The sequence below is a fragment of the Astyanax mexicanus genome, chromosome 3, assembly GCF_023375975.1.
Source record: "Astyanax mexicanus isolate ESR-SI-001 chromosome 3, AstMex3_surface, whole genome shotgun sequence".
NCBI lineage: Eukaryota > Metazoa > Chordata > Actinopteri > Characiformes > Acestrorhamphidae > Astyanax > Astyanax mexicanus.
The window spans coordinates 5,324,968-5,352,600 of record NC_064410.1 but is presented as its reverse complement, the minus strand read 5'-3'; the positions used below and the strand labels follow the sequence as shown (position 1 = coordinate 5,352,600).

The 27,633-nt window shown below is 37.5% G+C and overlaps 3 protein-coding genes across 3 annotated transcripts; all 3 read right to left on the bottom strand.

The window, feature by feature from the left end:
- Nucleotides 1–3,356: 3,356 nt before the first annotated feature.
- Nucleotides 3,357–5,713, bottom strand: cldnk (claudin k). Its single transcript, XM_015603526.3, has 2 exons — nt 5,208–5,713; nt 3,357–4,359 (listed from the first exon to the last, which is right to left on the bottom strand). Exon 2 carries the CDS (start codon nt 4,238–4,240, stop codon nt 3,590–3,592), a length of 651 nt encoding a protein of 216 aa, XP_015459012.1. The 5' UTR covers nt 4,241–4,359; nt 5,208–5,713; the 3' UTR covers nt 3,357–3,589.
- Nucleotides 5,714–5,871: 158 nt separating this feature from the next.
- Nucleotides 5,872–18,461, bottom strand: btr02 (bloodthirsty-related gene family, member 2). The gene is made up of 7 exons (XM_022668039.2): nt 18,384–18,461; nt 12,746–13,042; nt 11,335–11,424; nt 11,016–11,243; nt 8,999–9,140; nt 8,799–8,825; nt 5,872–7,308 (listed from the first exon to the last, which is right to left on the bottom strand). Exons 2-7 carry the CDS (start codon nt 13,037–13,039, stop codon nt 6,764–6,766), a joined length of 1,326 nt encoding a protein of 441 aa, XP_022523760.1. The 5' UTR covers nt 13,040–13,042; nt 18,384–18,461; the 3' UTR covers nt 5,872–6,763.
- Nucleotides 18,462–19,047: 586 nt separating this feature from the next.
- Nucleotides 19,048–25,765, bottom strand: si:dkey-120c6.5 (GTPase IMAP family member 4). The gene is made up of 4 exons (XM_015603465.3): nt 25,573–25,765; nt 23,052–23,110; nt 22,771–22,821; nt 19,048–21,510 (listed from the first exon to the last, which is right to left on the bottom strand). The coding sequence occupies exons 2-4, from the start codon at nt 23,065–23,067 to the stop codon at nt 20,534–20,536; spliced, it is 1,044 nt and encodes a 347-aa protein (XP_015458951.3). The 5' UTR covers nt 23,068–23,110; nt 25,573–25,765; the 3' UTR covers nt 19,048–20,533.
- Nucleotides 25,766–27,633: the final 1,868 nt, after the last annotated feature.

Below are 27,633 nucleotides of genomic sequence, written 5' to 3'. Positions count from 1 at the left end.
AAACATTGGAACAAGTAATTTTGAAGCAATGTTACCTGACTACAATGTTAAAAAAGATATTCTAAAAACATTAAAAGAACTTCGACAGATTGAATGTTTGAAAAATATTAATTGCAATGTTTAGAAAACATTCTACAACAATTGTTTTTACTAAAACTCTTTAATGAAAAGGAAAAACAGTATTGCCATAATATAAAATATATAAAAACAACAAAAATTTATTATTTGTGCCTTAAGATCTAATGTCAGAAATAGAATGAATTGGATAGTTACTTAAACAATGTATAACATGTTAAAAGTTTATTTTACATATTTCTGCACAAGACATAACTGTGAACACTGCTTGAGTTATAACTCATGCTGCAGTCCCTCAGGCAGTGCAGTTCTGGCCTGGTGTCACCCTGAGCTACGGCGGTTTCTTTATGTCTCCTACGCTTTAAATCCCCCACATCTTCCACCAGTACCATTAGGTCACACATGACTCACTAGCAGGCACACGAAACACTGCAGGCTATTGTTTCTGCTCTGCCTGTTGTGCTCCATACAATGCTATTGTGTTGATTGTCGTATAGTAGCAGCCACTATTACTACAGTTAGATATAGTCACGTAGGGAGATGGCACCAGCCAAGTGTGTTCTCATCAGCTGCAGGTTCTGCACTGCTTCTCTACAAAATCATAACAACTAATTGTTACTTCTGAGATAAAAAAAGAAATATTTAAATTGTATTTGATGTGAACCATGGTTCAATACCACAGACATGAGTTCATCCTTCATCATTTCAGGCCTATAAAAATGTTTTCATTTGTTGTGCTGCTTACACACTAACTCCAACACACACACATACACATTTACACACACACACACGCATGCAGGCGACTCATGACAAACAATGAAAAGCTGTGTTCCACACTGTACTGAATGTACTGAATATGCAGAAGGCAAAGCCGAGCCTCTGAGGTACAGTATGTCTCTCAATATTGCTCTCTATTGTAATCCATGCACCATGCACTCTACACAGATGGGCGTTGTCTTTGAAATGATGTCATTATGAAGATCATTGCGAGTGAGTCAGTTTTTAGAGAGATTTTAAAGACAATTTAAAGCTCGAATATATGTCGGATATTGTTGATTACCACTTACAAACATAATATAGTTATCAGAAAACCTCTTTTCGAAGTTAAGAGAACTTCCATGATATGTTTTTTGATTTTTTTTATAATTTTATTTCTAATTTTTCCCATTTTCTCCCCAATTTACACAGCCAATTACCCAACCCACTCATTAGGACTCCCTCTATCACTAGTAATACCCCAACACACCAGGAGGGTGAAGACAAGTGATACATGTCTTCGATACATGTGATGCCAGCCATGCTTCTTTCCGCTTCTTGCCGAGCAGCCAGTAGCTCGGAGGAAAGCGCAGCGACTCAGTTCAGATACATCAGCTCACAGATGCCTTGTGCTGCGGACATCACCCTAGGAGTGATGTGGGGAGAGAGCACCATCTACCCACCCGGAGGGAGCTTGATGGCAAAGCTGCATGAACTGGGGTTTAGACCACTGGACCGTTCGGGCCCCCGATATGTTTTAAGTCAGCGGGGTTTTTGTTGCTTTACAGAATGATGTGAAATCAATGACTGTATACAGCACGGGGACAGTGGTTCCATTTCCTTAAATTCTATCGAAATGTAGCTAAAAATATCCGCCATGTTCATTTAGTAGCCCTTCACTCTTCTCCCAGACCAAGTGTCTCAGACCACCTTTGTTGAGTTTGCAATGCAATCTGAAGGATCAGAAGCAAACTGGATATTTCTACTGTGTACCCAGTTTTTACAGTATGTACTATGTTTCAACAGTAATGTGCAGATCATACTTTATTACCAATCAATTTACATTTCCTTAAATTACAGTACGAGATCTCCGTTCTGTTTGCTATGTTTGCTGCTGCGTCAGCACGCAAGAAGACATAATAATGTTTTAAATGGTATTTGGACTCGTTCCAGACCAGACAGTGCGTAAATGGCCGAGTACAAATACGAGTGCAGGTATTACAACACGTTAGCCATTTTAGCTAATATCACCAACAGCACAAGATCACATGATAAATACTAGTATGATTAGCGATCTAGTTGCCTAAGAGCTCAACTGCACGATGGGGCAATTGTGGTCACGAAGGGATGCACATGGTTAGCAACACTAAGCAGATAAACAGTGAATTTTTGATTGAGGGATAATTGATGGGTGAATTAATGAAACCAAAGTGTTCCTAGAAAATATTCTTCTACCAAATTTTGACTGGACCAGCTAAATCAGCCTGCTACGACCTCAAAAACACCAAAGTGAAAACAACCAGCTCTCCCATCAGCCCCCATATTGCGGAAGAAGTAAAACAAAAGTGACAAGTATCTATAAGGTCATACATAAACTTTATTAAATTAGTGATTTTCTGAGAAACTTTTTTCTGAAAAGCAAATTTGTAAAAATACATTACATTATTACAATGTACTATTAATGGATTTTCCTAAATGGCTCAATTAGTGTTTCCCCATCCTGTCCCAGTAAATGCTAAAGTACAAATTTCATATTTATCCTAGACAGATATTTGAAACATTTGTTCATTTTTGAGAAAGTAGGGAATATGCATCATTTGGGACAGGGTCGACAGTCACTACCCATGCAGCTGGCTTAACCAACAGGTACAGTAAACCTATCAAACAAACTATAGCTAAATACTTCCTTTACTGTATTTTTCTCTTACTTACGCCAACAGCTGAATAAACAGTTCAGTATATTTTAATTTTCCTGTGTCTTGTGTTATCTTATTTTTTTGTTGTGCAAAGTTGTTATGATTACATTGTAGGCTGGGGGGCAGCATGTCTGTGACTGGCTAATGGACATGCACTTTGTTAAAACTTTGTTCACGGATAAACATGTTGATATTAATCATCTGATCTACAGATGAAACTAGAAAAAGGTTAGCACAGCTTAGCTAATAATAGCTTGCTATGTATGAGGATACCTAGCACAGTATAACAATCCATTTAATGTAGAAACTGTTATTAGAGGAGCATGTTATTATTCTGGACAGTGATATGTGAAAAGAAATAGCTGGTTGCTTTAAAAATAGATATATGTTTATTTTAAATCAGTTTATGTTTGTTGACATTTCATAATGTATTTATGTAAGGTAAGGCAATAAAATACAGAACAACATATCTGTAATCAAAACTTTTTTTTTACAGTTACTCCTATTATTAAGTTATTTTTGACCTTTTACATTGTACATGAAATGTTCCCAGGTAAATAATAGTAAATGTTTTTTTAAATTTAAAAGACATTTAAAAGACAGGCCATGTTTGAGAGCTGATGTCTTTATTGTTTTATACATGGACAAACAACACGTCAAGGTTAAAGGGGACACGAGGGAAGGAAAAACAAAGTGATTTCACATTTCTCTTCATAACTTCCATCAGCTCCAGTCAGTCGATAAACACAAAATCGTAAAAAAGGTGTTAAATCGAATCTATAACGATGGGGAAAACTAGCAGAGGGGGCTTCTGTGGGCTTGATGACTGTGAGTGTCGGCTGTTAAACATAACCCTTGACCTGTGTGGGTCCTCCGGCCCTACGGGGGCTGCTTTCCCCGCTGCTGAAGGTGGGGGACGAGGGGATCCCTGGGGGGCTTGAGCCGGCGTAAAGCAAGGACCCGCCGATCAGCAGCAGGCCCGAGCCTCCCCAGCCGAGGTAGAGGGCGGGGCCCAGCTCTCGCTTGTGCGGGGCGGCAACGTACGGGTCGTAGAAATCCCTGATGATGGAGTGGGCCGACCAGCAGATGGGAATGAGGTAGAGGAATCCTGCCACGGCAAAGATGATGCCAGACACGCGGGCTAGCCGTGCCTTAGGGCTCTGGTGGCCGACGCACTTAGTGCACTTGACCCCCAGGATCCCCAGGGTGAGCGCCAGGGTGCAGAGTAGTAGGGAGAGCACCGTGAGGCCACGGGCGGCCTGCATGTCGCTGGGCAAGGCCAGCAGGCTGTCGTACACTTTACACTGGATCTCTCCGGTGCTCTGAACGATGCAATTCATCCACAGGCCCTCCCACGTTATCTGCGCCGTCACAATGTTGTTTCCAATGAAGGCCGTGACACGCCACATCGGCAAGGAGCACACCAGGAATCCGGCAACCCAGCCGATGATGGACAGGATCAAGCCCAGGAGCTGCATGCCTGTTGTTGCCATTGCGATGTTCTATTGGCTGACAGTGGACAAACTGAGCAAGTCCTTCAACATGAGCGAGAATCCGTAGGCCTGTTGTCCACTTTGTCTTCACCACAGCACCAAGCGTGGTAGAGCTGGACCTAAAAGAGATAATCATAGATGCACAAAAATGTATTAAAGTTGGAGATCACTTCCAAATCAAGACATCCACACAAGTCTTCTATTATAAATCTACCATTTCCTACATCACATTTACAAACGATCTGGCACGCTTCATTGATTTGACCCATCATAAATATTTAGTCTAGTGTGTCCAGTGAGGGATGCCGGATTCCAGCGGGCATGGAGGAGAATGAACCCTTTTCACGCTGTTGTGGGTGTCGAGCTACGCCTGGTGGGGCGAGTGGATTATCTCAGAAAAACATGAGGAGCCCATGAACACAAGAAGCTTTCATGGGTGCTGAGCAGAGTGGGCCAAGCAGACCAGCGTCTGTTTGCGCCTTTTCTCAATGCCCAGCAATGAGCCCCCTGATGGTGGAGTGTTTCCCGTTCAAGAGCCACTCCTCAAGTCTTCAAAACGTCACAGTAATTTGAGATAGTGCTGTGATTTTAGAGGGTTTTTTTGCAAGTATCATTTCATTTCATCTACTTTAATTCTGCATTTCTTGTTCATCCATTGGCATGGTTCAACCCTTCAAAAAAAAGTAGTAACCTAAGTCATTTGGAGCTCATAACGGCACAATGAACCTTAAAATGAGGATGCCATTAAAGGTTCTTTGGAGAGATTCCTTATTCCCAAAGAATTACTGTGTATTACTTATGGGTTTATGAAACTAAAAAGGTATGAAAGTTCTGAAAAGTTCCTAATGAAACCAAAACTACTCCTTTCTTTGCCTTACTCCTAGAAGCCCTTTTGATGTTAATGGTTTGGTATAATCATTTACGTCTACTCACACCATGTATACAATAACCATTAAAAATCTGTTACCTGGAGAATTGTATTGTCTTCTAAGTCTGATCCTTCTTCTTTTCTTCAGGCTGAATGCAGCAGTTGACACTGGACACCTGGCACTACTCTCTGAGGTTGGTTGGTGGTGGTCGGAGGTATGGTGTGATCCACAGTGAAGACGACAGGGCGACAGGAGCCTCAGCTGGCCCAAGCTACAGTAAGGTTGAGCAGAAGAGTGAAGAGAGGGGCTGCCCTCAATGATGCCAACACTGGTCTGTGTGGCAGTGGGCAGAAGCGCTTGCTTGTGTGTGTGCGTTCCTCAACGCTGTGTGAATGCGTTAATGTGTTAGAGTGTGTGTCTCCCAGTGCCTGGTGGACCAACACAATGACCTGCTGTTCTGTCGCCCTCGCGCTCCTGGACTCTAACCCCCACCCATCAATCTCTTCTGTACCCTTTTTTTTCATCTCTCGCCTTCTTACTCCTCAGCATGAACCCTTTTCTTTTCATCTTCAGCCTTTTCCTTCACCATGTTTACACTTTCGGTATGAATTCACCGTAATGGGTTGGTCGCGGAGGCACCTTGATGTTGGGCGAAGTCTCCAAACTTCATCTTCTGCTGGTTTTTCATTAATAAGCGCCACAAATTTGCATAAATTAGACAAAGCATTTGCATATGGAGTAAACAAGCTCAACACAGGCCTATTATGACTTAATACTTGTTTATTTAATATCGGTTTAGGTCTATTCAATTTGTATTTACAAGTAATACAAAACCTACACTAAGTGGTATACACAAAAGTTTTCCAACACATTTTGCATCATTGCTGTGGGAATTTGATTGCATTCAGCAACAGGAGGTCAAGATGTTGGGTGATAACCACCCTACAAGTCTTCCACAGCTCCACACCTCAGTGCTTTGGGGCTTTATACCCCTATAACACATGCCTGACGTTGGACAAGTTGGCAATAGGTTATTGCTGGTACTTTCAGTAGACAAGGGGATTGACAAGCTGTGTGTGTGTGTGTATTTAATAATTGGTTTCAGCAATTCATTTGAAACATTTAGGCATATAGTGTAATATAACATCTATAAAGTAAAATATATGTGGATTAAACACTCCAGCAGAGTAAGGTGCTGCCATTATAATCCAAAGATCACTTGTTAAAAGTTTAAATGTTGCTTGCCATCAGCAGCCAGAGTCTGAGAGAGAGCAATGCTAACCATTGACCACTGACTTTTGGGTCCTAGTGTGAGATTTTTCAGCATAGGCTACCCAGTGGTGCTGCATCAGTAGCCAGTGGCTGACTTTACATGTAACAAAGGAGGCATATGCCAGCCTTCATTCTAATAGTGTTGAATGGGGTTTTTTGATAGTGGTAGGGGGAGTTCAAATTGGAAAGAAAATGTGGTAATATTAGAAGTAAAACATAAAAAACATATACCGGTACAAACATATAGAACAACACAGTGTAGCAATATATTAATATTATTTAATACAGTTAAAGTGAAAGTGAATGTGAAAGTGCCGGAAACAGAGTTTCTTCTCAGGAGGACATATGTTTTTCTGCTCTAGTAGAAAAACAACAAGTGCCATTAGATGCTGCAGCAGCTGCTGGTGATAATAAGTGGGGCACTGTTCTTGGTTCCATGCGGCCGGCCAGGGCTGAAGATTGGATGGAGTTTCTCATTGAACGTGTCCGTGAAAGTGTAGATGTGAACCCCAGAATCCAGACAGAAGAAGGATACACGACCCCCCGGGTAATCCAGGTAAACGCCCACCTTTTTGGGTTTGAGAGTAAGGGCCAGACAGGTGGGCGGTACTGTGTTTGCAGTATATTGACTTCCGTTCCTCAGACTGAGCATCCAGAAGCCGTTGGCCGGGCTGACTGTGAACTTGCCCTTCCTGTTGACTGTCTGCTTGGCCACGCCCAAGTCCCAGTCCGTCTTGTCGGCCACTTCCACCTCCCAGTACTGCCTGTCACAGCTGAAGACTTCCTTGGCCAGGACGTTGGTGACACGGTCAAACCTCTTGGGGTTCTCTGGGACCTCCTGCTGTTTGTTGGTGTGCCAGACCTCCTTCTTGTCTTCCGATACGGCGAGGTGGGCATGAGCTGTGCGGGGATTTAGCGTGATCTCCACTGCCATGAAGAGAAAAAGAGAGTACACAATCAGAACACACAGCAGTCAATAATGCATCAGATACCCTGCCTGGCCAAAACACCAAGCAAATGATGTGGGGTTGATGCTGCAGTTGGTCTGCAGGTTTAGGTTCAGCAACAGTATGTGCTGAAAGAATGAGGTCAGCTGACTACCTGAATATACTGAATATAGACCAGGTTATTCCATCAATGGATTTATTTTTAATTCCCTGATAGCACGGCCATATTCCAAGATGACAGTGCCACGATTAATGGGGCTGGAATTGTGAAAGAGTTCAGGGTTCAGGGAGCATGAGATCATCATTTATCATTTTCACACATGGATTGAGAGAGAGTTCACCACAGAGTCCAGATCTTAACCTCATTGAGAATCTTTGGGATGTGCTGGATGGAGAAGAGCTGCTTTGTGCAGTGGTCAGACTCTACCATCATCTATGCAAGATATTGGTGAAAAATTAATGCAACACTAAATTTAAATAAATCTTGTGACATTGCAGAAGCTTATTGAAACAATGCCACAGTGAATGTGTGACCTCTCTAATATAACTACACTGTTAAATAAATAAATGTAAAATGGGTTGCCAGAAAATGTCTCTTAAAAAACTAACAGACATTTTCTGGCAATCGTTTATACATTTATTTTTTAACAGTTTTTATGTTTATTATGTTTTATTTTTAGTGTATTTTATTGTAGTTGTTAACTGTATTTGGCAGTAATATATTATCATAAAAATATTTTGTGCAAAATTACAAAAAAAGTGTGTTTGAAAGGGTTTTAAAAGTCTTTTAAAACTGGTAATTTCTGTTTCTACTTCTATACAGAATTTTCTTGTTTAACAAACAGCGTATTTTTATTCTTTATATTTTAATCAGGTTCTCCAGAGAGAAATGTTGGAACATGGAAATTATTGTAAAACATATATTTTTTAAACATTTAAAAAAAATATTTTACAGTGTATTCATTGTGGGTGTGTATCAGTGTTAAGTTAAAACCTATATATATATATATATATATATATATATATATACAGCTCTGGAAGAAATTAAGAGACCACTCACTAATTTCTCTGATTGTGCTATTTATAGGTAATGTATATGTTTGAGTAAAATTGACATGACCTCAAATAATGCAAAGAAAACAAGTTTATATTTTTAAACTTTTAAACGTTCAGAAATCAATATTAGGTGGAATAACCCTGGTTTTTTAATCACACTTTTCATCTTGTCATGTTCTCCTCCACCAGTTTTATACACTGCTTTTGGACAACTTTATGCCTTTACTCCTGGGGCAAAAATTCAAGCAGTTCAGTTTGGTTTGATGGCTTGTGGTCATCCATCATTCTTTTTGATTATACTCCAGAGGTTTTTAATTTGGTAAAATCTCTTATTTATTCCATATATTTATATTAGACTGTCAGTTTGTTTCATTTTAAAAGCATGCTGTAATTCTAGATGTAATTTCACCTTACCTGAATATTTCTGCATCTTCTTCAGCTCTGTAAAATAAATGACACAAAACAGATACCAGTAAGTGTGTGCGTAAGAAGACTGGAAAAAGGCAGTGTGACAGAATGTAAAGTATGACAGTAAGAAAACTGCACAGCAGATAAGATCACTGAGAAACACTGAGAAGAACATGGTAAAACCCTCAGACAGCACACAAACAGACCTGTTTTACTGAGCTTATTCGCCTCCACCCTCACAGCATTCATGAGGTCCACCATAGCTTTCCTGGTGAAGCCCAAACAAGGGTCTGTCTCTAGTGTGACTCTGGACCAATCCCTCATCTCTGTGGGCAAGTGACTGAAACTCTATAAATTAAAAATAAGAAAATATTAAAGAGTTAAATAAGACTGTATGTTAACCCTTGTGTGGTGTTCATATTTTTGTTACTCGTTTACTTTGTTACTTGTATTTAATTCAGCAAAATTAAGCAATTCTACATTAAAATGCTTTACACATGCTTGCTTCACCTAAATTACAAGCAATATAAACAGCTTACATGGTTAATATTTGCCCTTTACCTTTCTTATGTTACATTTCTTTAAAAAAGTGCTACTCTTTTTTTTATTAGTTCTTTAATAAAATGTAAAAGAAAATGAATTAAACTCAAGATATGAGTAGAAAATTTGCTTAGTTTCAAATTTACAAATGAATCAATGTTTATTAGCCCTTGGCCAAACATACTGTATGTAATATAAATGTGTAGGGGGGGGGGGGGGGTGTACAGTGTGTGTTTATCGAAAATGTGTTTTCACAGTTAAACATGGATGGAAAAGTCTCTTAAATCAGTGTGTTTTTAAACTGAATAGAAAGTGGTCTTGCTGATGGAGAGGACTCTGAAGAACTGTGGCACCACCTGCTGTTAGATGGACTGGGTCAGTATTAGAATACTGTGCATGTTGGCATCTCATAAAAAAAGATATTTGGCTTTTAATCATGATTCTGATTATTCATCATATTTATATTGACTTCAGACTAAAAATCATATTTCTCTAGCTTAATTACTTTAGATTTTCACTTTTTCTTTCTGTTTTTGTCACCCTGTCATGACAAGCTTTGCCACAGAATGGACAATTTTACGAGAACATGATGAAAACGTGCTTCACGAATTAGAGTTGCAAATATTTTCTATTTAAAAGAAATATTTGGTTTCCTAAGATTATTTTAATTACTGTAGCATTTTACCACAACAGGATGGACAACTTAAGCTTTTCCTCAGCTCAAGTATGGAGACAATATGAGAAAGCAAATAAATATTATTAATTACTAAACATGTAGCATGTTTTATTTTTAATTAATAATAAATTATAATTAGTGCACTTAATAAATGATAAAATTATATATTCTCTTCAAAACTTTAAGACATTTATATCTGGAGAAGGGAGGAGAATGGAGGTGTGTCTCCTGCTGCCACCTAGAAATCCTCCGATCCTCCGACAAAGAAAACACTAAAATATGATATAAAATAAATTAGTCCTTGTTTGGTATAAATTATACAGTCTTTTCACTTATTCTGCCAAACCGAATGTTAAATTTTGCCATTTCGGTCAAACACTGATAATTAAAAAATGTTACAGTTTAGCTTTATCCACATCTGCTCAACGAACTGCACCGAGGGCCCTATCAAGGCGCGCTGTGATGCACATTGATATCTTACACCCCACCAACAGTTTATTTTCATGGCTTTTTCTGAGTCATTTAAGTAGAAACTGAGATTGTGAATATATCTACGCTAATGGCCATGGTGGTCTGGAAGTTAGGTGTGTTCTGGTACATTTATTGTATTGCTGTGTTGGCAATGGAAAACACAGGTGCGCCACTGACTGAAAAAAAACTTGGCAAACATCAACAGTGAGACGTTCCTTGCTATCTTGGCAACCTTGTACTGCCTCGCTCATTACACACACACACAAGGACATGCAGCAGTACAAAAACCCAACTTTTCATCAACAATGAACAGCATACAAAACAAAGCAACATTGCTGTTCTTGTAAAAGACCCACTCGCACATCTACACAGTGTGACTGAGCATTGGACACATCAAGATGAATACTTTTCCCGCCGTTACGATAGCAAAGACACACTGCCAGACCCTAAATCAAGCTAGGAGGTGCACTGTTAATGACTCGCTAAAATAGGCCCCAAGTGTGAAAATGAAGAAGAGGCCGACTTAGAAAACTTACCTTAGTAAAATGTTCCTTGCCTTCTTGCAGAAGCTCTGGTTTGGCTTGTCCACCTTTCAGCAGGAGGATCTCCTTCTCCAGATTCTGTACCAGTCTGTCTACCCGTTTCTCTGCCTCTCTCTGTTTCTCCTCCACTGCTGCCACCACTGCCTTATGGGCCGTCTCTACTGAGCTCAGGAGGTCCGAGAAAACCCTCCTGCTCTCCTGAACCTCCCTCAGACATGAGCTCTGATGAAGAGAACATTGCAAACTCAGTAACTCATATTTCTGAAGCATTCACTTTCATGGTGATTAAACACAGTCTAAAAAGTAGACTCACTTTTAGGAGTTTCAGGGACTGCTTCAGTTTGTCCACCTTCAGGATTCTCTCTTCAATCATGCGCTCTACATCTGCATCAGTCTTCTGCACCTGCGAGGGATTGTAAATACCATATGAAATAGGGCAAGGTGTCTGAATGCTGGAGCTACAGCTACTTTATTTCAGTAATTCAGTTAAAAATGTGAAACTTGTATATTATATGGATGTATTACACACAAAGTGATCTATTTTAAGTGTTTAATTCCTTTATTGTTGATGATTATGGCTTACAGCCAATGAAAACCCAAAAATGTGTCTCAGAAAATTACAATATTACTTAAGGCTAATTGGTACTTTTGGCAGTGTGGGCAGTGTGCCAAGTCCTGCTGGAAAATGAAATCCACATCTCCATAAAAGTTCAGCAGAGGAAAGCATGAAGGCCTGTAAGATTTTCCGGGAAAACAAAACTGCACTGACTTTTGATGTCATGTCTCTCCAAATCATCACTGATCATCAGTAAATTTTACATTTCATTTGTAAATCAGGGGAGTCTAGAGGAAGAGTGGAGAGACACACAGTCCAAGCTGCTTGAGGTCTGGGGGGGTTAACTTAAGTTATTTAATCTAACTTAGTTACTTTAAAAATCTAGTAATCCATAAAGTAACTAAAGGACTTTAGTAGATAATCAGTAAACAGTAATCAGATTACTTTTTCAAAAAGTAACTATGGCTATGTTCACATTACAAGACACATTGCTCAAATCTGATTTTTTGCTCAGATCTTGATGGTTCACATTAACAAATGTAAGTGATCTGTATCTGGGTGTAATGTGAACTAATCTGTCCCTGAATAGCTTCACATGCGCACATTGATATGTGTATAAACGTCTCCTTCTTCACCAACAACAAAAAAAACTCATATTTGAGAGACGACTCGTAGCTTTATAAGGGGAAATGGATGCGTTAGCAGCTCATAGGTGGAGCATCATTTGCTGGAATGGAGAAACAGTAAACAGCTGGTCTGACGAGGAGGTGAAAAAAGGCCAGGTGGTTTGCTTTTGCTGTTTTTGCAGCTATAGCTGCACAGCTGCACCAAGACATGTGTGGGTACGAGTGAGAGAAGCATGTAGCGCTTATGCTAATGCTAATGCGTAAAAGCAAAAAGATGAAGCATGAATTCCAATTTGATTTGACCGTTCACATTCATGTTGCATGTCCACGGATCGGGTATGTATCTGATTTAGGACCACATATGAAAGTGACTCAAATTTGATTTAAAAAATCAGATTTGGCACGTTCACACAGCCGTGAAAAAATCAGATCTGAGCCACATTGAGCAAAAAAAATCAGATTTGAGTCACTTCAGCCTGGTAATGTGAACGTAGCCTGTGCCTGAACTGACTTTATAAACCATTTGCTCCAGTTCTACTTACAGGTTCACTTAGGAGGTCATCCACACTGTGGGCCTTGGGTTTAGTCTCTGAGCGGGACTTCCTGTACTGCTCAGTGACATCCGCCAGTATGCGGTTCACGCTGATGTGAGGCTTAGAGTCGAAGGTTTTCCCGCACAGAGGACAGCTCTCCGAGTCAGAGCGGCTCCAGTACTTCCGCAGACACACTTTGCAGAAGTTGTGTCCGCATGGTGTGGTAACGGGACTGCTGAAGATATCTTCACACAGTGAGCACAGGAAGTGCCTTTCAGACAGGAGGCTGAAAGTGGACGCCATTCCCTGAGACGAAATACAGGCTCAATTAGGAGTGTGTGGGTTGATATATTGAGAGATATTGATTAGAAGTGTAAAGAAATATCATAGTATCACAGTATACACAGTTTTGGTTTTAATGAACAGTTTACATATAAACATTTGAGACAAGTGTTGTAGTGATAGTATTCAGATCCCAAGGTTTTGATTGGATAAAAAGATTTTTTTTATTTGCTCAGAGTTTATGCATCTGATTCTTTTCAAAACTTCTATTAAAAAAACAAATCATGATATACAGCTCTGGAAAAAAAAGAAGAGACCACTTTTAAATGATTAGTTTCTTTTATTTTTTTTTAATTTTTTTATGAAAACCTCTGGAATATAATCAAGAGAAAGATGGATGATCACAAGCCATCAAACCAAGCAGAACTTCTTGAATTTTTGCACCAGGAGTAAAGCAGCATAAAGTTATCCAAAAGCAGTGTGAAAGACTGGTGGAGGAGAACATACCAAGATGCATGAAAACTGTGGGTTGCCATAAAAACCAGGGCAAAAAAAATGCTCTAAAAGACAATATTTTTATTTGGAATTAGGAAGAAATGTTGTCTGTAGTTTATAGAATAAAACAATGATATTCTTTTCACTCAAACATGAACCTATAAATAGTAAAATCAGAGTAACTGATTCAGAAACTGAAGTTCCACTTCTGCACAGCTCAATACTGGGGGCTTTATACCCTTCTAGCTTCGAATCCTGGTCATGCAGCTTGCTTTTCGCTGCCAGAGCCCTAAGGGAGCACAATTGGCCTTGCTCTCTCTGGGTGGGTACAGTAGATGGCGCTCTTTCCCCTTATCACTCCTAGAATGATGTCGATCAGCACAAGGCGTCTGTGAGCTGATGTATCAGAACAGAGTTGCTGCACTTTCCTTTGAAGGGAGTGATTGGCTGACACCCTCCTTGTGTTGAGGCATCACTAGTGATGGGGGGTATACAGCTGAGTAGCAGCTGAATGGGTGCGATAATTGGCCAGATAAATTGGGAGAAAATCGTGAGGATATTGGAAATAAAACAGCAAATGCTGCTATGCTAATGTTATTTTTTGTTATACATTACTGTTATAAAAGGTGACCCTAATCTGAAGAATTCCCATTTTCATGTGAACACAAGGGCATTTAAGAGTAGTATCGTTACTGGTAGAGTGATGTTAGCCTTGGTATCACTCAGGGTAGGACTGAAAGGATTCTTTGTGCTCCCGTTCATTCCTAGCCTACATTGTCCTTCTTTGTCATTGACTTTGTCCAGCTTCTGTTGGACAACCTGTTTACTTAGTGAGTCACTATGTTCAACGTTCATGGTGGACCCTAGTAGACTCCTAGTGTTTTCATTAAGCAGAGTTTCAGTAAAACAGAACATTAAAGCTGGTCAGGTAGAGACTAAAAGCAACTTCTACAAATACTTTATATTATATATATACTTTATTTTTATATATCAGTGTATTTATTATTAATTATTTTTCTGTTTTTCCCTCTTTAGTTTCATTCTGCTCATAAAAACAACAGAAAAACATGAAACTGCCACTTTGCTCAAGGTGTATTCCTGCCTTAATTGTGCCCAAAACAATTCTGGGTAAGCTGAGTGAACAAAAAGAAATAATGTATAGCCTAGGAAATGTGATTTTTCATGGAGTTGCAGGTTCAGTAATTTCTTGGCTTTTATTTATGCTAAATTGTTTGATTTGTGAGGCTAATTTTACTTTTTTCTTAATTTATTACTGTCACAGTATTTAAAAACATTTAAATGATACACAGTATTTATTGTGTTTAGTGACATATTCTTTAAAAAAATATTCTTTTAAAAATTTAAGGACTACATATTACATGATTAGGCAAACAAAAAAAGGTGTGCCTAATCAGGGAAACCACAAACCTGTGCAGAAACCCGCCTACCCAGGAACTTAAAGCCCCACTAGGTAGGATTTCCTTGATTTTTGATCTTTTTGAAGAAGTAAAATTACAGCTTGAAACTCACTGCAGTGCTACATTGAGGTGTAATAGGAGGAATAGCGGTGCTCTCGTGTCTGTGCTGGAGCTCCTCTGAGCTCAATCCATTACATTACATTACATTACATTACATTTGGCAGACGCTTTTGTCCAAAGCGACTTACAAGTCAATCCAGACTCTGTAAGTTTTCCGAGGCAGCTGCGACCAACGCTCGCGAGAACTGCGACCTGCTTTCCGACCTTTAGTTCTAACAGTTCTACAAGGACTACTGGTTCATTGTTTACAAACTAACATACAGACACTCTGGCAGAAGCTGGAAAGAGACGGAACATGTCTGTGAAAGCCAGAAAACGAGAAAGAGGAACTAATCAGCCTGAAACATTTATTACACTCTGCAACTGTAGAGGGAGCCCACGAGCACAAAATCTCAATCCTACCTAGAGGAGCTTTAAAAAAAGTTAAAGCACATAACTGAAATAAGTGACTACAAGTAATGTAAAGGGCTTATCTGTATTGTAAATTTGAATTGCTAAGTTGAAACAACATGTATTGTGTAGTCAAATCAAAACAAAACTAGACATAGAATCATAAGTTAAAGAAAAAACAGTAAATTAAAACTGATTGAACTTAAAACTTTAAGGCAGCAGGTAAACTCCCTAAGTCGGACTAAGTTGGCTAATATTGTTTTACAGTGCAGTGTTAAATTAGAACATTTAAGAATTAAGCCTAGCCTTGCTACAAAGCATTTTGAATGGAACTTTTCAATTGAAAGGAAAATTTAATTAAGGTCTAGGCTTAATTTAACACAGGTAAATGTACTTATTGTAATTATACTCTCTGTACTGATATGTGTATATCAGTTGGTCAGTGTTCTTTAAGCACTGATGATATCAAAGATATGTTCCGTACACAAAAGTACACTGTGCACTTTCCCCAAAACCTACACTGAAGTACAATACGTTCACGTCAGTAAGACTTTAATCTGCGCTCAGACATAAAATCCCTGAATGTTCTTTCTATTATATCATAAAAGAACCATATTTGGTTCCATAAAAAAACACTATAAAGGATTCACAAAATTTAAAAAAATGTAAATCCTTTTATACTTAAGCAAATGATCTTTACTTTATGTGAAGATGCCTCAAGTATATATTTAATTGTTTTGCTGAAAGAACCTTTTGTAGGATCAGTAACTTAAAAATCTGTAAGTCTGTAAGATAACTGACAAAGTTACCCATGTAAAAGAAAAGTGCATTTAAGTGTATTTTTTAAAACTATACTTAACATGGAAAAGTACATACTTTTAGCATTACAAATTAGCATTACAGCTTATGGCAACTTAACTATATTTCAATTGTAATTAATCTATATTTAAATGCAACATAAAAGCATTAGGTTGTGCTTTTGAGTGCTTTTTTTGTATAATTTCTGTGAACCTAAGTAGATTTAAGCATGTGTAAAACATAATTTTGAATACACTTGAAGTATATAAGTATATTGTAAATATACTACTTTGCATATTGATGCACATAATGTTTACACCTTATTATTGTGCACACCTAAAAAAAACTACACTAAAGTGCACTTTAAGCAGCATTTAATACAATATATACATATATTTTAACATTTATATATATATATATATATATATATATATATATATATATATATATATATATATATATATATATATATATATATATATATTATCAACACAACATATAATTTGAAGCATATTGCTTAAAAATACATTTTACGGAAATACAGAGAAAGTATATTTAATCATATATTTTCATAAATAGAACATGTACTTTTTACATTCTTTTAGCATTTTTTACCTAATTTGCACATATTTGAATGCTCTTAAGTATACTTTTTCTAAACTTTTTTACAAGGTTAGAAAGATAACTTTTGCTCCGTGTTTTTTTTAACTCTATATTGGTGTTTAATTCATTTCTTATAATTTTTTTCACACTTTAATATTTATATTGTTTATATTGCAAAACTTAGTTTTTTACTCTTGTATATTTCTGTGCAACTAGCTATCTTTTACTGCTGTAACACGGTGAATTTCTAACTGTGTTACTAGCAAATGATTATCTTATCTTATTGTACATTTTCTCACAGCATTACAGGATCAAAATTCAGCCTCAGTTTAATCAGTTCCTCAACATATTATGACATCCAAGGGCACTGTTACATAACAGCCTGACTGTGAAGTAATTTCCTATGGCTCTGATATGACTACCAGGGTTTTACAATGGCTCATTACTCACCAATGACGTTTTTTTGTACTAAATGATCAGATCACACCTACAATCCATTGGCATTGACACTTAAACTGCACATCAACAATTAACTGTTCTTCTATCGGAACTGGCGTTACTATTAAAACACACACACAGACTAATCTCTTTATAACGTGCTTCTATTCAGCTCAAATAAACATCTCACCACTGTGTAAAAGATCTCACAGTGTAATCAGCAGCGGAAAACGTGCAAAAGAACAAGTTATACCTGAAATATCATCAGATCTACGTCACAGACTTCACCCTTCAACTAGTGAGCATGGAATTCCTGGAATTCCAGCAGCTCAGAGACTTTACACACTGTTCACACTGTAGGTTTTGTTTAAATAAGTCTTATAAAATAGAGCATAACCACAAAACATTAAATAAAACATTACATTAGTCTATTAACCCCCATAACAGGCCAGAATTTGTCAATTGTCAATTGTCTGCCTGACATTACACCACTAAATCTTGACTATTTCTATTTAAGCATAACATAAAAAGCTTTTATGTTTAACATAAGAAACACTAATGAAAAGCATAATTGTAATTATTTTTGAAAATATTTAAAAAAATATTTAAGTAAATCTGCTAATGTCAAAATATAACGAATAAGCTCTTTCCTAAACGTCATTTTATCAAGAGAAAAAATCAATATTTTCCTGAATACAAATCAAGCAGTTCATGTCCTCCAAACCTTTAGTTTCGTTATGTTTGTCTAGTTTTTACGTCTATTTTCAAGCATGCAGAATTTGAGTTGATTCCCGTTACTGATCTGGAATTTTTAAGTGGCGAAAAAGAGAGAAAACAGGCAGCTTCCAGTTAAAGTTTCCTATTGGAGATTTTAAAGCCCTTAATTTTTTTTAGAATGTAAATAAGTTGTTTTACTGCAGAAAAAAAAGGGTTTTGTATCACCATCATAATACTATCTGTTCTACCAACAGTGAAAAAAAAATGCCACATGCTAGTTTTCTCAGGATAACCAATAGAGTTAAAAGGTATTTTTGCTTTTTAGTGTATTAAAAGTAATAATCTAGCCATATTCCAGTATGAATAGTGTCCTGGTTCAGTCTTACCTGGATATTTAGGGAAGATCTGGAAGTGTATTCCTCTCTGCGTCTCTCACAGCAGTTTCCTTACCAGTGAGTGAAAAGCATTTCCATTAAAAGCACAGGTGTGTTCAGAGTGAAGGGAGGGGCCAGACTACATCTGCCTATCCCACATGAACAGGGGTTAAAAAGTAACCTGCATACTCAAGCACTCCACAGTTCACACGGATTCTAAAGCCCTATCCGGACAAGATTACTTTCTCAGGGGGTCCTGGGGTCATTTTCTCTTTATTCCTGTCCGGAACGACCATGTACATGTTTTTCCCAGACGCTGAATTACAGGCTGAATTGTCTACTGTTTTTAGCTGAACTCCATGGTCCCCCGGTAATTTTAGTCCCGTCCAGATGCTCATCTCTGAGTTTCGTCACCTAGCGTTTAATAAAATAGCCATTTGTCCACTGTCACTTACCATAATTACTGTAACTTTGGGAGCACGTTTCCACAGAGATTCATGTAAACACAACAGCGAGTGGAATGGAAATCGAGGAGCTACTAAAGCGATGTCATGTGACAGAGAAAGCCTAAAAACTAATCCTGTCCAGATAGGTCTTAAGATAATGTGATTGTTATGCAAAAAAAAAAAAAAAAACATCTGAATCTGATCAGTAAATATTTTATTTTTTTCTGTTTGTGACATTTTACACATTATCCAGCTTTCATGATAAATAATCTTTCATGATAAAATCTTTTCACACTGGCTTCCATTGAAAGCAAAGCAGAACTTGCTCCATCTCCTAAAAAGTTGACATTTTTGAGATATTTAAGAAAGTCTTTTTCACAGTAATGAAAGTTACAGAAGCAAATGTTTGATTGCTTATTTATTACAATACAAACACATGAAAAACACAAAGGTTTATTATATAATATTTATTTAATTTATTTTTATGTACAGCACCACTTTTGTGTATTCTGCTCTCTCATTAAAATACATATTCTCATTGTATATTTTTCTCAAATCTACATATCAGCAAATTAACAGCATGATAAAAATACCACAATACCAGAACTGTGTTTAGTGTTAGTATTCACAGTTCGGTATCACAGACTAACGTAAAACAAAATAACAACAAACAAAATAGGGAAAACTGACCCGATGCCAGTTTACTTAATAAGGAACTGGAGGTAAAGAAACTCTGGACACACACATCACTGTGGACAAAAAAAGGAGTGTAATGATAATTAGTGCAACTCTATTGCTAATGTGTTGAAAACCCTTGGTGTTACAATAAAAAAAAAAGATCAATCCAAAACTGCAATTAAATTCCTTAATTTTAAATACTTCTTAACATACAGGCTATTAAGACAATGTAACAACATAAGGTATCAACTATAGATTTACTTAAAATTAAGCTAGAGACCTAATTAAAACTAAATATTTAATTCAATAATTACAACGTAAAAAATATATATACAGAATTTTTATTTGTTCATTCAGGAGCTCCGGCACAGACACGAGAGCACCGCTATTCCTCCTATTACACCTCAATGCAGCGCTGCAGTGAGTTTTTACTTCTTTAAAAAGATAAAAAATCAAGGAAATCCTACCTAATGGGGCTTTAAGGAGGCTCTGAGTGGACCAGGGAATAAAGGTCCACTCAGGATCATCTCTGGTTCAAATTTCTTGTCATGCTGTTGCCATCAGCAGCCAGAGTCTGAGACAGAAAATTGGCCTTGCTCTCAATCCAATCAATGTGATGTCGGTCAGCACAGGCGTCTGTTAGCTGGTGTATCAGAGCTGTGGTGCTGCGCTTTCCTCCATTACTGACAGTGGCAGTTTGAAAAGAGATGCTGGCTGGCCTTGCATGTATCAGAGGACACATGCTAGTGTACCTCTCTCCTAGTGTTGGGGGGATTACTAGCAGTAGAGAGGGTCCTAATGACTGGGTAGGGTAATTGGTGTTCCAAGAAAAAGGAAAACTGCCAGATTTACATGTTTGGAGTAGTTTTGCACGACAGGGACACGTAAAATCTGTTCATAGTGTGTCCTGGTGAAATGCATGATTACTTGGTTGATGCCCACTTTCATTCCCTATCTTGTCTTTACTTAATTGCTGGTTTTAAATGGACCAAAAGAGATGCCCAGTACGCTTCAGAAATGCTCATTTAAAGGTGATCTTTAAGTATAATCTCTATGGGCATCTCCAAAAACACCAGTAAAATAGTTCCACCCTCTTCCCACAGCTCCTCCCAGTATAGCACCAAGAGCTGCACCAACACTGGCTCCTATTACAGCACCCTCCATCCCCATGGCTAAACCTAACGCTGCACCTACTAACGCTCCCTTTCCTATTGCTGAGATATAATCGACGAGGCGAAGAGTGAAGCCGAGCCTCTCTGCAATACGTTTCTCCGCCTTCTCCCGGTTCTCAGAGTGAATCTTTTCCTGATAAAGCTTCACTTCTCTCTCCAGATCTTCTCCAGAATGATTCTTCTTCAGTTCCTCCAGCATTCTCCTAATCTCTTTCCCTCTCTCTTTTTCTATATATTTTTCCTCCTTCTGGATTCTTTTTTCAGCTTCTTTAAATTCCTGATTGGAATAAAGCCCATGCTGTGAAAACATCTCATCAATCTTGTCGAACAGCTGTCTTGTCACGATACCCCCTTCCCTGTTCTTCCCACTATTAAAGATGAAGTAGTTCTGATTACACTTCTTCAGAAGCTCCTTGAGGCCCTCAGTCTTAATCTTGTTATCCGGCACCTCCCCATTGTGGTGTAAAACAACCACCGTGTGGTTCAAAACACTTTCTCCAAAGTGCTGGACCACAGGTTGGAAAATTTCACAGGCATTAGACGGGATGTCTGAGGGATGTAAAATAAAGAGGAAGGCATGTGGGCCTGGGCTGGAGAAACACACAGATTTCCTAAACTCTTTTTTAAGAGCATCATGCGATAAGCTGTGATTGTTCAGATTTGGGGTGTTGACGAGAACCACGTCTCTCTCCAGGGCTTTTCCTGGCGTTTTCGTAGTTAGCGTAGTGTCTGGATCAGCGCCAGTAAAGATGGCTTTCTGCAGGATTGACTCTGTGAGAGAGTACTGATGAAGACCAGAGTGTCCCGTTACAACGATTCTCAATGACGTGTCTTCAAAACTCACTGGAAAAAAAAGGTAGAGAGAAATGTTATTGTAGTTGCCCTCCATGATGTATTTCCAGTACACATATGAGACTGTGGATTGAGCAATGTTAAATATATCCTCAATTCTAGAAATGGACTGTCACATATACTAGTGCATCTCAAAAAAACAGAGTATCATTGAAAAGTTATTTTACTCCAGTAAATCAGTTAAAATTATGAAACTCATATATTATATAGATTTATTAAACACAGAGTGATTTATTTTATTGTTGATGATTATGGCTTACATCCAATGAAAACCCAAAAATCAGTGTCTCAGAACATTTTGAATATTATTTAAGACCACTTGGTACTTTTGGCAGTGTGGGCAGTGTGCCAAGTCCTGCTGGAAAATGAAATCTGCATCTCCATTTTCCGGGAAAACACTTTGGACTGCAGTGACTTTGGACTCCATGAATTAACTTTAAATTTCATTTGCCACAAAAAAGGCCTGATTACTGCCAGACCTGTGGAATCAATAAATAAGTTGCATAGCACCTGTTTGACAACATGAAGCAGCTAAAAGATCTCAAAAAGCAACACATTATGCCCCGATCTAAAGTAATTGATCCTCTATCAGTCTGGAAAAGGTTCCAAAGTCATTCATAAAGCTTTGGGACTCTAGTAAACAGCGACAACTATTAGTCACAAATGGAGAAAACATGGAACACTGGTGTACCTTCCTAGATGTCAGCCGGCTGACTGAAATTATTCCAAAAAGGCATGGACAACTCATCCAGGAGGTCACAAAAGAACCCAAAACAACATCTAAAGAATTGCAAGTCTTAAAGTCAGTGTTAATGATTCAATAATAAGAAAGAGCCTGGGTAAAAATGGTCTCCATGGGAGAGTTCTAAGGCAAAAAACCCTGCTGACCAAAAAGCACAAAGGCCCATCTCACATCTTCTTCATGATCCCAAGGACTTTGGTAAAATATTCTGCGGACTTCTGAGAAAAAGGTGCTGTGTCTAGATAGTGTGCGAATTAAAACAATACTGCAAAGATGTCTGGACCAATATTCTATTGTTAATATTAAATGATCTAATTTAAAACATTTTTCTTTTCCCATTTATTCAGGTTATAGTAAATAATACAAAAATGTAATTGCTAATCTGATGAAAAAGAAAAGCAAAAACAAAAGTACAAAAATCTTTAGGGGGCAAATACTTTTCACAATTTGTCACAACACCTGGCAAAGCCATTTGCTGAACTCATAACTCAAACAGACTGTCAACTCACCTGTAGGAGGCAACTCAATGCTTTTCCTGCGCCTCTTTGTTGTTGGGTGGCCTAAAAAAGTAAAATTTAAGTTAATTAAAGCAATACAGCAGGGGTGCTCATTCCTGATCCTGCAGATCTACCACCCTGGAGATTTTAGATTTCACACACTGCAGTTTAGAATGTTCTCATGTCCCTGAAGCCCTTAACACCCTCTAGGACCAGGAATCTCTGGAACAGGAATGAGCATCCCCGCAATACAGAATATTTCATTCATGGTGCTCTGTGAAAGTGTTACTTACCTTCGTTAGACGCCATCTTTGTTAAAAAGCCTTCTTAATTAATTATCATTTTCCTCCAGCTGTAAAAAAAATTATGTTGGACATTTAGTTATTTTGTAGACTGTTTAACAGATGTTCATATTTTATTGTTTTCAGCTGATATTTAATGATACATGAATTTGAACAATATAATATAATTATAATATAATATAATTAGACTGATACTGGATATAATTACTGAAATATGAAAATGCTGAATGTTTGGTGACTCTGTGTGTGAATATGTACAGCTTTGGGAAAAAATAAGAGACTACTTCAGTTTCTGAATCAGTTTCTCTGATTTTGCTATTTATAGGTATACATTTGAGTAAAATAAACATTGTTGTTTTATTCTATAAACTACAGACAACATTTCTCCCAAATTCCAAATAAAAATAAAGAAAATAAAGAAAAGAAAAAGTTCATATTCATAACGTTTTAAGAGTTTAGAAATCAATATTTGGTGGAATAATCCTGTTTTTAATTACAGTTTTTATGCATCTTCAGGCATCATGTTCTCCTCCACCAGTCTCACACACTGCTTTTGGATAACTTTATGCTGCTTTACTCCTGGTGCAAAAATTCAAGCAGTTCAGTTTGGTTTAATGGCTTGTGATCATCCGTCTTCCTCTTGATTATATTTCCAGAGGTTTTCAAATAGGTGAAATAAAATAAAAATCATCAGTTTTAGGTGTTCTCTTATTTTTTTCAGAGCTGTATATTCCTAGTATCAATTCTAGTATCAAAGTCCTTAGACATCATTCTTCAGTTGAGAGAGAAAACAGAAAGTGAGAGCACACAGAGCACCAACAGAACTGGTTTAGAAGCTGCTGTAAACATTTTTTATATCTGCATTACTACTATGTTTTGTGAACTATCAATATGTTTGTAGGAACAATATATTCCTCCAAAGTATGAGAAATATCAATGTTCTTGTGAAAATGATGTCTTTCCCACCCCCTGTCACATGAACTATCAGTGGTTTTTGCACTAATACAGTTATAGTTATGTTATTTTAGGGCCATAAAATTTTTTGAAGATTATAAAATTGTATGTCATAGTGACTTTCACATCATTTAACACAAATGTGTGTAAAATGCTGATATTTTTTATATCATAAAAAAAAGATACAGATAAAACAGGCTGGGGTCAAAGTGACCCCAAAGGACACTGATGTATACAAAATGTGTACAGGACATTTTAAACATTTCATCAAATTAATTTAATGTTTACCCAGCTGTCCCTATTAATTAGGAAATTAGGACTTAATATGAAGTAAAAATGATACTAACTGCTTATTTAAAGACGTTAAACATTATATGGGGTCTAAGTCAGGGGTGTCCAAACTACGGCCCGCGGGCCATTTGCGGCCCGTTTCCTTTTTTGGAGCGGCCCGCGAGGTATTTTAGAAATAGAATGAAAGTTGGCCCGCTGTTAAGCAGGTTTTTATAATGTGAGATTCAAAGTTTGAACGCTAGGTGTCAGAAACGGGCCAAAGAGTCTAACAGCGGAGAGAGTGCGCATTTCTAGCGCAGAAAAACAGGCCAAAGAGTCTAAAAGCGGAGAGAGTGCGCATTTCTAGCGCAGAAAAAAAAACGGGGTAAAAGAGTCTAAAAGCGGAGAGAATGCGCATTTCTAGCGCAGAAAAACAGGGCAAAGAGTCTAAAAGCGGAGAGGGTGCACATTTCTAGCGCAGACAAACGGGCCAAAGAGTCTAAAAGCGGAGAGGGTGCACATTTCTAGCGCAAAAAAAACGGGCCAAAGAGTCTAAAAGCAGAGAGAGTGCGCATTTCTAGCGCCGAAAAACGGGCCAAAGAGTCTAAAAGCAGAGAGGGTGCACATTTCTAGCGCAGAAAAACGGGCCAAAGAGTCTAAAAGCGGAGAGAGTGCGCATTTCTAGCGCAGAAAAACGGGCCAAAGAGTCTAAAAGTTGCCGTAATTAAGGAGTTTTATATTAAGAGACATCATGAAATTAAACATCAATTTGAAAAATCTTAGTTTACACAACACTGTCAAAGATAAAGATAGTTAGTCAAGTAAAATGGTGTGTAAATGAAATAATCAGGAAAAAAGTATTATTTAAAGTGGTATATTTTATTATTTGTTTTATTACAGAGTCTGTGGCCCGTGACTTCAAATATATTTCTCCTTCTGGCCCCCAACAAAAAAAGTTTGGACACCCCTGGTCTAAGTCTTTAGAAGTTTAGTGGCTCCATTCACCCCCATTTATTTTGGATTTACTCGCGGGCTCCCCCTACCGGTTTCCGTTATTTTCTGATACAACAGCGGAGACTCTCCAGTTAAATAACTACTTCAATAACCTGTAAAAAAACAACGCTGCCCCTTATCTTTCACTGCCGTCACTTATAAAGTAAATCCAAAAACGGTTTTATGTTCCTTTAATCCTAATGTATTTATCAAATATGAATATGATCATGATTGCTCGTTATGTTTTACTGATAATAAACAGAGAGCTCGATCTGCAGCTCTAATAAAAACATACCTGCTGTCTCTCTAATGATCCCCTCAGTCAGATCACACACCGGCTTCTCACCACCAGCTTAATTCCGCAGTATCTAGAACTACTAACGCGACTAACGCGAAACTCTGAATAAGCAACACTACAGCTGAAATAAAGGCCCAGTTTGTGGCTCACTGCTCTGCGAAATCTTATAAACACGAAAGCGAAAGCAGAATTCTTCGCGAAGCAGAGAATCTCAAATACAGAGGAGAACACCCGCTTACTAAGAATCTCTACAGGCGTTATCAAACCACCAGAGGGCGCTCCAGAGGGAGTCAAAAATGTATGGGTTTGAATGGAGCAATTGAGCAAAATCAAAGTTTATAAATGTTTAATAATATTTATATTTTAAAAAAGCATATTGTCTCAACACAAAACAATTTAAAATACTCGATTGCATAATTATATAATTTTAAAACGTTTAAAACCCAGTTATAAACCTTTTTAAACTCAGTGCTCTGGCTGTTTTTCGGATCTCCAGCATCAGCACGCCTACCAGTCAGCTCACAGTAGCAGTAATGCTAGCGCCTTTACTTACTAAAATCGTTTTCTGTAGAAAAATGGAAATGTACCGGTATGTATTCTTTGCTTTTTTAACTAAATACTCGAATCTACTTTCTTAAATTAAATAAACATAAAGGAAAAATAGTGATCTTTAATTTTTTATTTGAGTTTTTAGCCGTTTAGCTCCATTCAGCCCCATTCATTGTGGACTTACTCGCGGGCTCCCTCTATCGGTTGCAGTAATTTTATGATATAACTGGAGAATAGGAAGTGGGCAGCCTCTCCATAAACCAGCTCTGGCCGTGATCATCCCACCACAGAAGGCTAGCGCTGGGCGGAACTGTTTAGATACATTATATAGTAGTTAAATATTATATCACTAAATATAGAGGGACGAAATTTAAGCCAGAAATTATACATTTTTAATATAGATCTTCTACAGATAAGCCTTATAAATGCATATACAGCTCTGGAAAAAATGAGACCTCTTAAAATGTATGAGTTTCTTTGATTTTAGCAAAAGCAGTGTGTAAGACTGGTGGAGGAGAACAGGCCAAGATGCATGAAAACTGTGAATAAAAACCAGGGTTATTCCACCAAATATGGATTTTTGAACTCTTACAACTTTTTTTTTCATTATTTGAGGTCTGAAAGCTCTGCTTCTGCTGTTATTTCAGCCATTTCATATTTTCTGCAAATAAATGCTCTAAATGACAATATTTTTTATTTGGAATTTATTTGGAAATGTTGTCTGTAGTTTATAGAATAAAACAACAATGTTCATGTTACTCAAACATATACCTATAAATAGCAAAATCAGAGATACTGATTCAGAAAAGTCTCTTAATTTTTTCCAGAGCTGTACATTATTTATATGTTTATTGTATATAAAATACTGTATATATATTATAGAATTCATTGTAGGGGGAAAAAATCCTTTTTCTTTTTTTTATTTTACTTTTTACATTAAGTAATTAATTGGCTGTTACATAATATATTTATGTGTTAATTAAAAATAAATATATATTTTTTTTCCATTAGAAAAAAAAAATACAAAAGATCTAGTAGAAAAAATGCACTTAATTAGCCAGCATGCTAATTAGTGCTGGGCAGACACTGTTTATATAATGCAAAACATTACACAGCTTTTTTTTGAATATTTTCTTTAATCAAAATTAATTAAATAAGTGCTTCTTAGGAAATGTCATATACAAAAATCCAGAATTCTGTTAGTCATGCATTTATTTTGTTTTGCACTGTTGTGAAAGGAACATGAAAGTTCTTTAAAACTAAACAATAAAATTGCAACCTATAACAATGCATTTATATATATACCATAATATTTATTTATTTATTTAGCTTATTTGCTTACATGCTCCTGGTGGATGAGCATGAACTTATTGATCTGTCATGGCAGGATCTGGCATTCTTCAGCAGGATAATGCTCCCCCACACAGCAAGGGTTTCTTGAGGGTTCCTTGGCGTGCCCAATTACCAGAGTTATTGACAGTCATGTGTTTATGGGATCAGCTAGGATGC

What these genes read in the sequence shown, in the direction of transcription:
- cldnk (XM_015603526.3), bottom strand. Translation starts at nt 4,240, where the DNA reads ATGGCAACAACAGGCATGCAGCTCCTGGGCTTGATCCTGTCCATCATC.
- btr02 (XM_022668039.2), bottom strand. Translation starts at nt 13,039, where the DNA reads ATGGCGTCCACTTTCAGCCTCCTGTCTGAAAGGCACTTCCTGTGCTCA. An exon ending in ATGACCTCCTAAGTGAACCT is followed by an intron (nt 11,425 to 12,745) that starts GTAAGTAGAACT and finishes AATCCCTCGCAG; the next exon opens with GTGCAGAAGACTGATGCAGA. An exon ending in GAAGATGCAGAAATATTCAG is followed by an intron (nt 7,309 to 8,798) that starts GTAAGGTGAAAT and finishes TCTTCATGGCAG; the next exon opens with TGGAGATCACGCTAAATCCC.
- si:dkey-120c6.5 (XM_015603465.3), bottom strand. An exon ending in CATTGAGTTGCCTCCTACAG is followed by an intron (nt 21,511 to 22,770) that starts GTGAGTTGACAG and finishes TTTTTTTTCCAG; the next exon opens with TGAGTTTTGAAGACACGTCA.